General features: G+C 37.7%; 1 protein-coding gene across 4 annotated transcripts in view; it reads left to right on the top strand.

The window, feature by feature from the left end:
- The window catches only part of STK3 (serine/threonine kinase 3), a 294,249-nt gene that overhangs the window by 201,956 nt on the left and 77,361 nt on the right, over positions 1-14,932 (top strand). For all 4 annotated transcript variants that reach the window (XR_014057367.1, XR_014057366.1, XM_081503347.1 and 1 more), the window contains one exon: positions 10,976-11,168. Coding sequence is in view for 2 of the 4 variants with exons in the window: in XM_081503347.1 (XP_081359473.1) it covers positions 10,976-11,168 (193 nt within the window). In the remaining 2 variants the exon portion in view is untranslated. The remainder of the gene's footprint in view (positions 1-10,975; positions 11,169-14,932) is intronic.

Raw genomic sequence — 14,932 nt, 5'->3', positions numbered from 1 at the left:
TCTTGTGTGGTATGAGGCATACAAGCAACTGCGCAAGAGTGCCCTTTGATTTTTACCTTTTCTAAGTCAGGAATGATTAAAACTTATTTGGTGATGCAGGTTAGCATGTAAGCACAAGCTCTGGTTTAGTTCTGCATGGGGAGAAAAATAAAAGATCCCTGCCACAGGTTTCCCCAATTTTACGCTCCTTTTCTTGAAGTTGCACTGCACATGCCATGTTGATTTCTTGTTTGACTCTTTCACCACAAATTAGTTATTAGATTTCAGTGCCTCTGTCATGTGCCGAAGTAGGAAATTCCCTTGTCATTTTTTTTTTTTGCTTATATATAACTGGCATTATCTATTTCATTATCTGTATTCATCTATTTGAATTAGAATCTTTTACAATTTTTTCTTTAAAGTCAGTTTGGCCTCTTTAGGTCCATAATATTGTAGTTAATTTTTTTTTAATTGTAGTTGAGATGCTTTACACTGCTCTGTCAGTTTCTGCTGTACAACAGAGTAAATCAGCTATATGTTTACATATATGCCCTGGTTTTTGGATTTCCTTCCCATTTGGGTCACCACAAAGCACTAAATCGAGTTCCCTGTGCTATACAATAGGTTCTCATTAGTTATATTTTTTATACATAGTATTGCATGTATGTCAATCCCAGTCTCCCAATTCATCCCACCCTTTCGCCCCCTTGGTATCCATATGTTTGTTCTCTATGTCTGTGTCTCTGTTTCTGCTTTGCAAATTTTCTAGATTCCACATATATATGTTAATATATGATATTTGTTTTTCTTTTTCTGACATTATACTCTGTATAACAGTCTTTAGAGCCATCCACGTCTCTGCACATGACACAATTTCATTCCTTTTTATGTCTGAGTAATACTCCATTGTATATATGTACCACATCTTTTTTACCCATTCAACTGTTGATGGCATTTAGGTTGCTTCCATGTCCTGGCTATTGTGAATATTGCTGCAGTGAACATTGGGGTGTATGTATCTTTTAGAATTACAGTTTTCTCTGAGTATATACCCGGTAGTGGGATTGCTGGGTCACATGGTGGTTATATTTTTAGTTTTCTAAGGAACCACTATCCGTAGTGACTATATCAATTTAGATTCCCACCAGCAGTGTAAGAGGATTCCCTTTTCTCCATAACCCTCTCCAGCATTTATTGTTGGTAGACTTTTTGACTGCTGTGAAGTGATACCTCATTGTAGTTTTGATTTGCATTTCTCTAGTAGATGTTGAGCATTTTTTCATGTGTTTGTTGCCCATCTGTATGTTGTCTTTGGAGAAACGTCTATTTAGGTCTTCTGCCTGTTTTCTGATTGGGTTGTTTTGTTTTGTTTTTTCATTGAGCTGCATGAGCTGTTTGTATATTTTAGAGATTAATTCTTTGTTGCTTCACTTGAAAATATTTTCTCCCATTCTGAGGGCTGTCTTTTTTTCTTGTGTGTGGTTTCCTTTGCTGTGCAGGAGCTTTTATTTTAATTTGGTCCCATTTGTTTATCTTTTGCTTTCACTACTTGAGGAGGTAGGTCAAAAATGATCTTGTTGCAATTTACATCAGAGAATATTTGCCTATGTTTTCCTCTAAGAGTTTTGTAGTATCTGGCCTAACATTTAGGTCTTTAAACTATTTTGAGTTTATTTTTGCATATGGTTTTAGGGAGAGTTTCATTCTGTTGCATGTAGCCGTCCAGTTTTCCCAGCACCGCTTATTCACGAGCCTGTCTTTTCTCCATTGTATGTTCTTGTCTCCTTTGTCATTGGTTGCGTGACCATAGGTATGTGGGTTTATCTCTGGCCTTCCTGTCATGTCCGCTGATCTGTTTTTGTGCCCGTACCACACTGTCTTGATAATTGTAGCTTTGTATAATCTGAAGTCGGGGAACCTGATTCCTCCAACTTTGTCTTTCTTTCTCAAGAATGCTATGGCTAGTCAGGATCTTTACTGTTTCCATACAAATTGTAAAATATTGTGTTCTATTTTATAATTTTTACACAGAATGTAAAAAATTCTTTGAAAAATGCCATAGGTAATTTCATAGGGATTGCATTGAATCTGTAGCTTGCTTTGGGTAGTACAGTCATTTTCACAATATTGATTCTTCCAATCCAAGAACGTGGTATATCTATCCATCTGTTTGTGTCTTCTTTAATTTCTTTCATCTCATTCTTTCTTTTTTTCCTGAAAAATAATCTTTCTTATGCTATAGTAGTACACAAACTGAATGCGATCCCATGGACAGCAGCCCGCCAGGCTCCTTGTCCAAGGGATTCTTAAGGTAAGAAAATGGGAGTGGGTTGCTGTGCCCTCTTCTAGGGGATCTTCCTGATCCAGGGATCAAACCTGCATCTCCTGCATTGCAGGTAGATTCTTTACTGCTGAGCCACTGGGGAAGTCCTGAATACTCAACAGGAGTATCTAATTGAATTAGTGCCACTAAGATAAGTTCTGTATTGATAACATAATGTTATAGAATTATATAGGTAATAAAGAATTTAATATCATCTCAAGGAGAGAAATAAAATAATTAGAATATTGGAAATTAAAAAGACACCCATTTATCTAAGAATAGTCTTATTCATGTTAGAAATGCCAAATGCTTTCTAAAATGTCTGTGTTAATATCCTTTAAATCAGTCAGATAGTAGCTGAATATTTAGAAAAAATTTTAAGGTGGAAGATATTACAAATGTAAAGACACCTAGTGCAATGACTCTGATTATTTCTCAGACCGTTATTGCATAAATCTGTCTCAGCAGTGGAATAGGATTTCCTAATAATGTTTTCAAATATTTGTATTCCATGTGGATTTTATGATTCATAACCTGGATTATCGTCAGTACTCTGTTTTGCATTCCTGGCACATGATGACCACTGATTGAAAATGCTATTGTATCCCTTACTGGAATTGGCGGCTCTCTACAGTGGGGAAGCATCTGCTCTGCAGACCTTTTTCTATAAAGTATCAACATGTTTTCCTTCTGCTTTTCTCTTGTAAGAAATAGCAGAGTATATATAAATGAAGTGTAACTTTGGAAAAACACTATAAATAGCTGATTTATTATGAAAATGTTAAAAGAATCAAATGAAATTTTAATAGCCATTTAAAAGATCAGGAATAATTTGAGTTAATGATTTAGAAAAGTGTTACTGAAAAGTTTTCAACACCATCACCAAATTATTAGTATTTGAGTTTTCTAATTTCATAAAAAACAACTTCTCATTCCTTCTGTACTTTATTATTTACTGTTTGGATGCCACCCTCTCATTAGTGACTTGATTGCTCTTTTTTTTTTTCTTTTACTATCAGTTTGTAAATTGGTTTAGCATCCTTTAGCAAAGTGACTATGTAAGTGCAAGTAATGTGCAGTAAAAGCTATCCCTTCCCAACTTGACTCAGTGTTTTTATAATTTTATAGGTTATCTAAGCCAGTTACGTGAATCCAGAGATGCAAGCTTCATTATCTCAGCATAGATTCAATTCTGATTTAGAATATAGGAAGATTTCAAAGTATTATTTCACACCAGCCAGATGTTATGTTTCTTATTAAATTTAATGGTCACAGTACTGAATTTTACAAGAATGAGAGATAAATGACTCACACATATAAAAATAGATTTAGCTTAGTATTTTGGGAATTAACTGGTTGCAACCACAGTAAAATAAGATATTAAACTAGCAGTAGATTTTTTAAAAGGACTGGTAGAAAATCAACTTTTTTCTTCCCTCCTTAGTGGAATCTACTGAAAAGAGTAAATCTCAACCATTTTGTTAACTTTTTGAGCAAAGTGCAAATTAGTTTAAGCTTCCCCGGTGGCGCTAGTGGTAAAGAACCTGTCTGCGATGCAGAAGACATAAGAGACGGGGATTTGATCCCTGGGTTTGGAAGATCCCCTGGAGGAGGGCATGGCAACCCACTTCAGTATTCTTGCCTGGAAAATACTATGGACAGAGGAGCCTGGCAGGCTACAGTCCTTGGGGTCGCAAGAGTCAGACATGGCTGAAGTGACTTAACACATGCAAATTAGTTTACTTATGTGCATATCAGTTTCTTCATCTCTTAACTTAGCAAAATGAAACATGCTGTAGCTAACCTATAATAGAAATTAACCTAGAGTTGAGAAATGCTGCAAATAAATTAAAAACCTTATAAAATTGGAAGTTAGCCATTGGGCTTTAGAATCAAACAACCTGGTTAGAATCCTCGCTTCTCCACTTATTTGTTATATGATCCTGGACAAATTATTAAACCATCTGAACTTCAGTTCCATCATTTACACAATGGGGACAACAGTGTCTCACAGTACTAATAAGAGGATTAAATAGGAGTGACCTACAAAAAGTCCTTAGTATAGTGCTTTTAATTCATTGATGATAACTATTCAATAAATAATTGACTGAATAGTTATAATTAACAGTATTTTTCCTCCCAGTTTCTTTAATAGCCATTCTATGTTTCAAATAACTAGTTGATTTAAATAAAGTTCTGTGGTAGAACCTTTTATATAACATTCTGTGCTTTAGCACTACCTCCTAAAGAGGGCTTTAATTATTAATATAATGGATTTTGTAATGAGAACAAGACTTTGTACTGGATACCAGATATATAATTGTTAACAAGATCTGATTACTTCCCTTATAGATTTTATAGTCTAATAGATTTGGACAAGTCAGACATACCTGCAATTACAGTATTGTGCAGTAAGTATATGATCAGCGTAGGTAACCACAAAAGCTGATATAGCAACACAAAAATATGGCACCTATTTCAGACTCGGGGTATCTAAACCGAGAATGGGTGCCTAAGTGTATTTCTGTAGTAAAAAGAAGTTTTAATATAAAGCATGCCTTTATGTACACATATTAAATATTGTATATATGTGTATATATATGGACATATATATACAGTCCATATATACAGTCCATGGGGTCACAAAGAATCACACATGACTGGGCAACTGAACAACAACAACAACATTAAATATTATAGTCTTCTCATCCTTTAAGACTTAATTTAAAGGCAGTATCCTCTATGAGGCTTTCTTCCTTTGATAAGAGGTGGGGCCCTGCTTTTTTTATTCCTGTTGTACTTTGCCAACACAGCATTTAACAAACTGCCTTGTAATTTATTGTTCACATGTCAGGCAATTTCTCTTAGACCTCAAACTTCTTTAAAAAAACAAAAATGGAGCAAAACTGTTTCTTATTCTTTGTATCTCCAATGCCTAGTCCACTCTTTGACATATTATGACTTTACAATAAGTGCTTATTGAATGAATTAATAAGTAATAATATAAATTACTTCATTTATTAAATACATTTTTATCAAGTCCCTACTGTATACCAGGTGTTCTAAGCATTGGGAGTTCATCTGTGAAAAAGAAGGCTTCTTTGCCTTCATACAAACTTAGATTCTGATGGTAGAAAAGCCAGGTACAGGCAATGAAGAATATAGAAGAATAAAAGATTGATGGGGACTTCGATTTTGGATTGGTGGTCAGAAAATGCCTCACTAAGGAGGTGAGCATCTAAATGGAGCCCTGAGCTAAGCAGAAAATAAAACTGCCTTAAAGAAGAGCATTCAGTCTGAGAGATCAGCCAGTTTAAAAGGCTGAAGAGGAACGTGCTTCGAATGCTCAAGTGACAGCATAGGAGGCCAGGCTGGCTGGGACTGGTGAGTGAGAAGGAATGTGATAGGAGATGGGATTGGCAGACGTTACTGGGCCAGATCACATTTGGCCATGATAAAGATTTTGGGCTTTTTTTGTAATTGTGATGGGAGGCCAAATCCAGGGTCGGTGAGTCAGAGAGTAACATGATGTGATTTGTGTTTTGAAAGGATCAATCTGCCTGTTATGTGGGAGGCTGATGGGAACAAAGAGGGCAAAAAGTGAAAACTGCTAGGAGGTTGTTGTAATAATCTGAGAGACGACAGTGGCTTTGACTAGGATGGAACAAGTAATTTATATGTGACCCTTTCAGCATAAGAGCTGGTGATGTAAGCTGTGAAAATTGTAAACTTGCACCTCTAACTTAAACATTCAAGTAGATCAAAATTTAAAAATGTAAATTAGGTACACGTACTTGATGGAATAATGGATTAAGAAATGAAGGAACCAGTTTCTTAGTCCCAGCTGTACTTTCAAATAGGTGTGTGACCTTGGGGAAGTCCCTTGCTTTCTATGGGCCTTGGTTTTTTTATGTATAAAGGGTTGAATTATTAAAGCTTCATGATTTTACAATTCTGTGAAAAAGTAAATATACAATGAATACTTACACTTCATGGGGTACTAAATGGAGCACTTTAGTAGATTTAGAAATAGTTACTATAAGGCTTTCTTATCCATAGGTATTACAGTTATAAAAGATTTTACGGAACAGTTACAGTATGAGATCATAAATTTAAATGCAGAAGTGCAGCCTGTAAGGCAGGTTATAAATTCTCGAAGTTTGAAAAAGGGAATAATTAATAAAGACTGAATTAGCCATGAAAGTAATAGGGTTTAATTAAAATGAATTAGTGAGGAAAGAACATCCTGGGTAGTGAAAAAGACATGAACAAAGATGCAGTCTTAATGAGCATAGCATGATATGGGTTTATGGCAGCTAGAGACTCAGTTGAGATCAGTTCAGTTCAGTCGCTCAGTCGTGTCCGACTCTTTGCAACCCCATGAATCGCAGCACGCCAGGCCTCCCTCCCTGTCCATCACCAACTCCCGGAGTTTACCCAAACCCATGTCCATCGAGTCGGTGATGCCATCCAACCATCTCATCCTCTGTTGTCCCCTTCTCCTCCTGCCCCCAATCCTTCCCAGCATTAGGGTCTTTTCCAATGAGTCAACTCTTCGCATAAGGTGGCCAAAGTATTGGAGTTTCAGCTTCAACATCAGTCCTTCCAATGAACACCCAGGACTGATCTCCTTTAGGATGGACTGGTTGGATCTTCTTACAGTCCAAGGGACTCTCAAGAGTCTTCTCCAGCACCACAGTTCAAAAGCATCAATTCTTCGGTGCTCAGCTTTCTTTATAGTCCAACTCTCACATCCATACATGACCACTGGAAAAACCATAGCCTTGACTAGACAGACTTTTGTTGGCAAAGTAATGTCTCTGCTTTTAAATATGCTCTCTAGGTTGGTCATAACCTTCCTTCCAAGGAGTAAGCGTCTATTAATTTCATGGCTGCAATCACCATCAGCAGTGATTTTGGAGCCCGCCAAAATAAAATCTGACACTGTTTCCACTGTTTCCCCATTAATTTCCCATGAAGTGATGGGACCAGATGCCATGATCTTAGTTTTCTGAGCTAAGTTGAGATCAGTTGAGATCAGCTTGACTCTATTGCATGATACGTGAACAATGGGAAAATAGGTTGACCAGATAAAACAAGATAACATAAGGACTTTAAAATCTAGGCAGCTTTGTTTAGCTTTCAGTGCAGGCAAGAACTGGGAGCCATTATAGATTCTTTAGCAGAAGAATATTATATAATACAAGTCATTTTCAAGAAAGATTGGTATAGTATGTGTACTTTGAAGAAGGTGAAACTACCTTATTCCTAGTAGCATGGAAGCATTTGGCATATCTTTTCTCATTTAATCATCAAAACACCAATGAAAGGAACCCAAGTTCAGAGAGTTTAAATAGCTTTGCTAACAGGTCTTAAGAGGGTTCCCTGGTGGTTCAGTGGGTAAAGAATCTACTGTGATGCAGGAGAGCCACATTCGATCCCTGAGTCAGGAAGATCCTCTGGAGGAGGAAATAGCAGTTCACTCCAGTATTCTTGCTTGGGAAATCGCATGGACAGAGGAGCCTGGTTGGCTACAGTCCATGAGGTCTCAAGAGTCAGACACGACTTAGTGACCAAATCACCAAGCAAAGGTCTTAAGTCTAGTAAGTGATCTGAACCAAGATTTGAACTGACACCTGTCTGATTCTAGAAGGTCGGGGTGCTCTTCCTTCAGTTACCCAGATATGAGTTGAGGAATATACTCAGGAGCAGTGGAAATGGAAAAGAAGAGACAGAACCGAGAAAGAATTTTTTGAAGAAGAACTTGTTGACTGTTGGTATCTAGGGAATGAAAAAGAGTAAACCCACAAAGACATTGTAGTTTTACTCTCAGATAGCTGATGAAGATACCTGTGCTTTGTAGTGGTTGCTTTTGGGGCTGGAGGCAGACTAGAAGGGCCAAGGAGATGGATGAAATGATCTCATTTGAGATTGTTGAGTTTTAAACATCGTTAAGCTTATAAGTAATAAAGTCCGGAAGATTTTCAGAATTTGGGACTCTTCAACATGTAAGATAGGTGAAGGCTAAGAATGAGGAAGTCTTCTAGAGGAAGAGAAGCTCATGAAAGACGAGCAAAGGACTTGAGATATAATGCTGAGTTTATACTGTAGGTTTAGGAGGAGGAGGGCTGTCAAACCACTGAGAACAACGTGGATGTTCCTGTACTCCAGTATTTGTATTTTGACTTTCTGTCAGAACTTAGGTTTTGTTTGTTTGTTTCTACTTAAAGTGAAGTAGATATAAATGAATTTCAGTGCATGATCAAGTTTTTCCAAATAGCACATTGCTTGGTTTCTCAAACAGAATTTGTTAGTTTAGTTTTGTGGCCCTATTCCTTTATCTTTTGGTGAACATTGTAAAGAGCATTTTTTGGTTCATACTTATGTCACTGACTTGATTTTTCTGTGAATTTCATTTAAAAGCCAATGGCTGGGATATGACAATAAAAATACATGCAACAAAAGAAAAAGATAAATTGGGCTTCATCAAAATGAAAGCTTTTGTGTGTCACAGAAACTATCAAGAGAGTGAAAAGACAGCCTATAGCATGGAGAAAAATAATTGCAAGTCATATATCTGATAAGGGATTAATATCCAGAACATATAAAGAACTTATTTGGCTTGACAACAAAAACAGCCTATAACAAAAAATGAGCAAAGGACTTGAATAGAGATTTCTCCCAAGAAGATACACACTTGGCCAATAAGCACATGAAAAGATGCTCAACATCAGTAGTTTTTAGGAAAATGCAAATCAAACCACAGTGAGATACCGTATATCCATTAGGATGTCTGTTAGCAACGAGGGGGCCAAAAATAACCAGTGTTGGTGAGGATGTGGAGAAGTTGCAAGCCTGTACACTCCTGGAGTATAAAACAGCGCAGCCAATGCGGAAAACATGTAACTTGCACTTCCAGGTGCTCTTAAAAGAACTGAGAGCAGGGACTCAAATACAGATCCTCCTTGACGTTTGATGAGGTTACATCTTAAATAACTCGCAAGTTGAAACTACGGTTAAGTGGAAAATGCATTTAATACACCTAACCTACCAAAAAGCCTAGCTTAGTCTAGCCTACCTTAAATGTGCTCAGAGCACTTAGATTAGCCTGCAGTTTGGCAAAATCATCTAACACAAAGCCTATTTTATAATAAAGCATGGAATCCCATGCAATTTGTTGAATGCTGTGCTGAAAGTGAAACACAGAATGGTTGTATAGGTACAGAATGGTTGTAAATGTATGAGTTCTTTACATCCCTGATCATGTGGCTGACTGCTGCTGTCACAGAGCTTCCATGAGAGTAGCTCCTACCAAATGCTGCTAAGGCTGGGAAAAGTTCAAAATTCAAAGTACTGTTTCTACTGAATGTGTTTCTCTTTTGTACTGTTGTAGCATTGAAAATTCCTAAGTTGAACAAAGTTCAACTTAGAAGTCAAGGACCACGTATCTATAGATACTTATATACCAGTGTTCAGAGCATTATTCATAATAACCAAAAGGTATAAACACCTTAGTGTCCATTAACAAGTGAACGGGTAAACATAAGGTGGTGTTGGTGGTGGTGGTATGTGTGTGTTTGCACACGCACGGTGAAATACCATTCAGTCTTAAAAAGGAATGAAATTCTGACATCTGGGACAATTTGGATGAACTTTGAAAACGTTATGCTAAATGAAATAAGCCAGACACAAAAGACATGATTCTACCTATATGAGGTGCCTAGAATAGGTGAATTCATAGTGACAGAAAATAGAACAGAGATTCCATACTTTCTACCAGAAAGTAGAATAGGATTGGGAGAAGGGAGGAATGAGGAGTTAGTTTTTAATGGGTACAGAATTTCTTTTTGAGATAATGAAACATTTTTGGAAAATGGTGTTGATGATTGGACGACACTGTAAATGTTCCTAATGCCAAAGAACTGTGCCCTGAAAAATGATTAAGGTGGTAGATTTTATGTTATGTATATTTATCATAATTTTTAAAAAGCTAACGGCTTTGGTACAAAGTTATAAACATTATTGCTGCGGCTGCTGCTGCTAAGTCACTTCAGTCGTGTCCGACTCTGTGCGACCCCATAGACGGCAGCCCACCAGGCTCCCCCGTCCCTGGGATTCTCCAGGCAAGAACACTGGAGTGGGTTGCCATTGCCTTCTCCAATGCACGAAAAGAAAAGTGAAAGTGAAGTCACTCAGTCGTATCTGACTCTTAGCAACCCCATGAACTGCAGCCTACCAGGCTCCTCCATCCATGGGATTTTCCAGGCAAGAGTACTGGAGTGGGGTGCCATTGCCTTCTCCATAAGGCTGTTATAATAGTGCCAACACGTTCTGTCTTTAATGTGCTCTCTTTTATTTATTTTGTTATATATTATATATTCTTTGTTGATTATCTACCATATCTATCTTAATCCTACTTTAAGAACAACTGGCCACCTTCCGTTTCATCAAACAATTTCTGTTGCTTGAGTTTTAATTACCTAAAGCTTTACTTTGAATTCTTTAGTTTATTTTGGATAGTTGGCTCTTAGGATAACCCTGTATGTATGTCCTTACGTGAAAATTAGTAGTAATAGAATTTTTTTATTATTAAAAATATAATATGCTCATACTCTTCTAAGATATCCATCTATGTTAGAAAAGTCTGCCTTCATTGCAATGTTCTGCTTGCAGGATGAGGATGAGCTGGACTCCCACACCATGGTGAAGACGAGCTCGGAAAGCGTGGGCACCATGAGGGCCACGAGCACGATGAGTGAGGGGGCCCAGACCATGATTGAACACAACAGCACCATGTTAGAGTCTGACTTGGGGACCATGGTTATAAACAGCGAGGATGAGGAAGAAGAAGATGGAACTATGAAAAGTATGTGGCTTTTTCCCCCATTGAATATTAATCTTCAGTTTTGAGAGTATACTTCTGTAGAAACCAGGATAGTTCTGTGTTACTTGTTATAGCCAGTTGTGGAAAATTTTGTTTCTTGGCTTTATTTAACATTCTAAAAAGAAAAGATACAGATGAACTTACAAAACAGAGAGAGAGACTCACAGACTTAGCAAATGAATTTATGGTTGCCAGAGGGGAAGGTATAGCTAGGGAGTTTGGGAACGTCATGTACACACTGCTACACTCAAAATGGATAATCAACAAGGACCTGCTGTATAGCACATGGAACTCTGCTCAGTGTTATGTGGCAGCCTGGATGAGAGGGGCATTTGGAGGAGAATGGATACATGTATATGTATGGCTGAGTCCCTTTGCTGTTCACCTGAAACTGCCACATTATTAATTGGGTACATCCCCAAAACAAAATAAAAAGTTTAAAGTTTGGGGAGAAAAAACAGTGAAAGGAGTATGGCATAAGGAAGTTTTCAAAATTTCTTTTAGTACAGCAGAAGGCAGCTCCTCTTTGAGGGTTTATGGAACTTTCTTCTGTTGAAGGATACTAATCCAAAATTTAATTTGTTAAGTATTTTTGAGATAGAATGATAGAGATAAAAAATTCTTCACATTTGCTTTTCCGATTAAAAAAGGAAACCTAAAATTCCGTCCCAAATAATACAATATAATATTACTTCATGTTGTCCAAATTATCAGTGAAGCTGCAGTACCACAGGGGAACAGCTGAGGGAAGACATAAGGGCTAAGGTGGGAAAACAAGAAACACTAGAAAGATGAATCAAGAGACAAGGATATTCATGCGGAACATTCAGCTCGGTGCATACTGACTACTGCTCGTCACGTGAGAGGCACGGTGCCAGGGCCGCTGCAGGGCTGAAAGGACGGTTAAAGCATTCTCTCTGATCTCCTTTGCTTACAGAGTGGTGAAGACAGAGATACTTTCACAGGCTAGCATTTCTTTTTGTATAAACATGGCTCTTTAAGATTGCAATTAACAATGTAGGATGTTGTGATTTCTCAGTTACAGACAAAAGCAGATTAATTAGCTCTTGATGCCTACTGACCTTTTTCTTCCCCCACCACCCTAGTCATATGTGGTCATTGTCAAAGTCTAAGCACAGGCTATTTTTCACTACATAGGACTTCTTCCAAAGGGCACAAAAGCAGCAATATATGACTTCTTGCGCTGTAGAGCCTATAAAGTTATAGTCAAGTCATTTGCTGATGGTGTAAAATGGAGAAGGCAATGGCACCCCACTCCAGTACTCTTGCCTGGAAAATCCCATGGATGGCGGAGCCTGGTAGGCTGCAGTCCATGGGGTCGCTGAGAGTCGGACATGACTGAGCGACTTCACTTTCACTTTTCACTTTCACACATTGGAGAAGAAAATGGCAACCCACTCCAGTGTTCTTGCCTGGAGAATCCCAGGAACAGGGGAGCCTGGTGGGCTGCCGTCTATGGGGTCGCACAGAGTCGGCCACGACTGAAGCGACTTAGCAGCAGCAGCAGCAGCAAAATGGATATAGGTAGGAATTTCCTCTCCAACATTTTAGTTTCTTTTTGCCTACTTTCTTTTTGCTGCTCCCCTCCCGCCCCATCCCCCCCAACACAAGCACCCCATGTGGAGGTTGCTTGATAAGCTTATAGCTTCAAGTCATTTGGCTCACTGCTTCCTTCACATTCCTTAGTATACATAGCCCATTATGGTTGTATAGTTTGAAAGGGAGGGTTGTGAAGCACAGGATGAAAACACATCGCCAGATGTTGATAGTTAATCCTGGGTGGGAAGGGGTGTGATTTTTTTTTTTTTTTGAATCTTCCATGCCGATGGGTTTCCTGAGCCTTTGCCTTGTAAAGCAGTCTAATACTTGCATTCCTAGCTGAGCATATTACTAGAATAGGGCTTCTGCATCCTTAACATGCTAACCGACTATACTGGATAGTCTTGTGGCCTCCAAAACCAGCTTATGTTAAGGTACAAGTCATATGCCCTGTAGATCGAAAAGACAGATAAGGTCATTTATGGCATGCTTCCCATCAGAAGGTAGCATCGGTTTTCCACAACTTATAAAATTCTTCTAAGTTAAGTTTTCTGATTCTTAACAGACCAGTAAGATCATTGAGTGCTTCATTCTGTCTTCAGAGAGCTACCGAGCTCCTTATGAAACTAAATAAACAACTTTTCCCATGTAGTCTGTATTGTTGAACATCATCATTTAAACAGTAATTAAAAAATGAGTATTTATGGAATTGAATTCACATTAGATTATTCTGTTTCAAGGAAGAGATATGTTATAATGACTTATCAGACCTCATACTTTAAAATAACAGAACAGATTTCCACATGTTTTGTGTAATGACTTTTAGCTTTGACAACCGCAGTAAACATTCAGTTTATGTCATAATTTTATGTCCTAAGCATGATTTTTTTTTTTGGTCACAGAGGTTTTATTGAAAGCTCATTTTTAAATGGAGTAGATAGTGGTTTATGTAGTTGCTTTATATGCTTGAGCAAGTTTTAAATCTCATGAGCCAACTTTCCTTGTATTTTAAGTTTCCACAATTTAGACATCAATCTATAATATGGGATTTCCATGTTCCCAAAAATTGAACCAAATGATGTTAGTGTAACCCCTGGTTTTGTAATATTGTAATATAGCAATAGTGTAGAATGTAAAGAAGTTACTGAGGCAGAACTTACTTTCCGTGAAACTACGTAATTAGTTTTAGTTTTAGTTTTGTCTTTCCTCATGATGTTAATCTTTTTTAAAATGTCTTAGATTAGTTGGTATGAACTCTTAGGTTATGTTAAAAGTTAATGAAAGCCCCATTTGGTAATGTGTCTTTAGCATTTTCCCTAAAAAGATTGTATATCTATATATTCCCTAAAAGATGAAAGCATTATATAGTTTTCAGTTTTTTAAAATATCTATAGTGTTATATGCTGAAAATTCTGGTTTCCATCACCTTTACCATTGGAGCTTCAAAAGAGTTGCCCAATTTAATGTTCTTGACAGTTTAAATTATGTCTGCATACTTTTTATACCTTTATCCATGAAGCTAGAAATTATAGACCTATTTTCCTTACTTCTTAAAAGTGTGATGACTTAACTTTAGGAAGCAAAGTTGTTAAAAGATCTTTTGAGGGAAATGGAGAAAATGACAGAAAATATTTAAAAGTTGATTTTTTTTTTTTTTCTTTTTTTTAAACGGGCATAGACCCGGAGAGCACGTCCAGAGAACTCTCCGTGCTTACTTCCAGCAATGCCGGCGTTATTCTTACCATCCCTCCCCTGCTCTGCCTCTTCCTGTTCCCACTTCCCTGGGCTCTTGTTACTCACAGGATGTCAAGGCTTCAGCTCGGCAGCCCAGGTCTTTCACAATCTGGCATCAGCCAATATTTACATATGGATTTCTACTACCTTACATATTATCTTTTATCCAGACTAGTCTGTGCCAGTTGGAATTACAAGATTGACAGTAAGTCTAAGCAGGTTGGTTGTCATTAAGGAAATCAACATTTAGGATTTTTTTATCCAGAGGAAATAGATTAGGGTCAGGTCAGGAATCCATTGCCATTAAATTGATGAACTAGTAGAGGTTATTTCTTTACGGGTGACTCTAGAAGAGCAAAACTGTTGCAGCAAAGAAAGTGGGGCCTTTTACCTTGTTGAGATCCGCTGTGTTCCTACAGTTGGAACTTTCTGGCCTCCCAGAGCTGGGGCTG

This window comes from Giraffa tippelskirchi, chromosome 6 (genome assembly GCF_054371585.1).
Source record: "Giraffa tippelskirchi isolate mGirTip1 chromosome 6, T2T-mGirTip1v1.2.pri, whole genome shotgun sequence".
NCBI lineage: Eukaryota > Metazoa > Chordata > Mammalia > Artiodactyla > Giraffidae > Giraffa > Giraffa tippelskirchi.
This window is presented reverse-complemented; position numbering and strand designations above follow the sequence as displayed.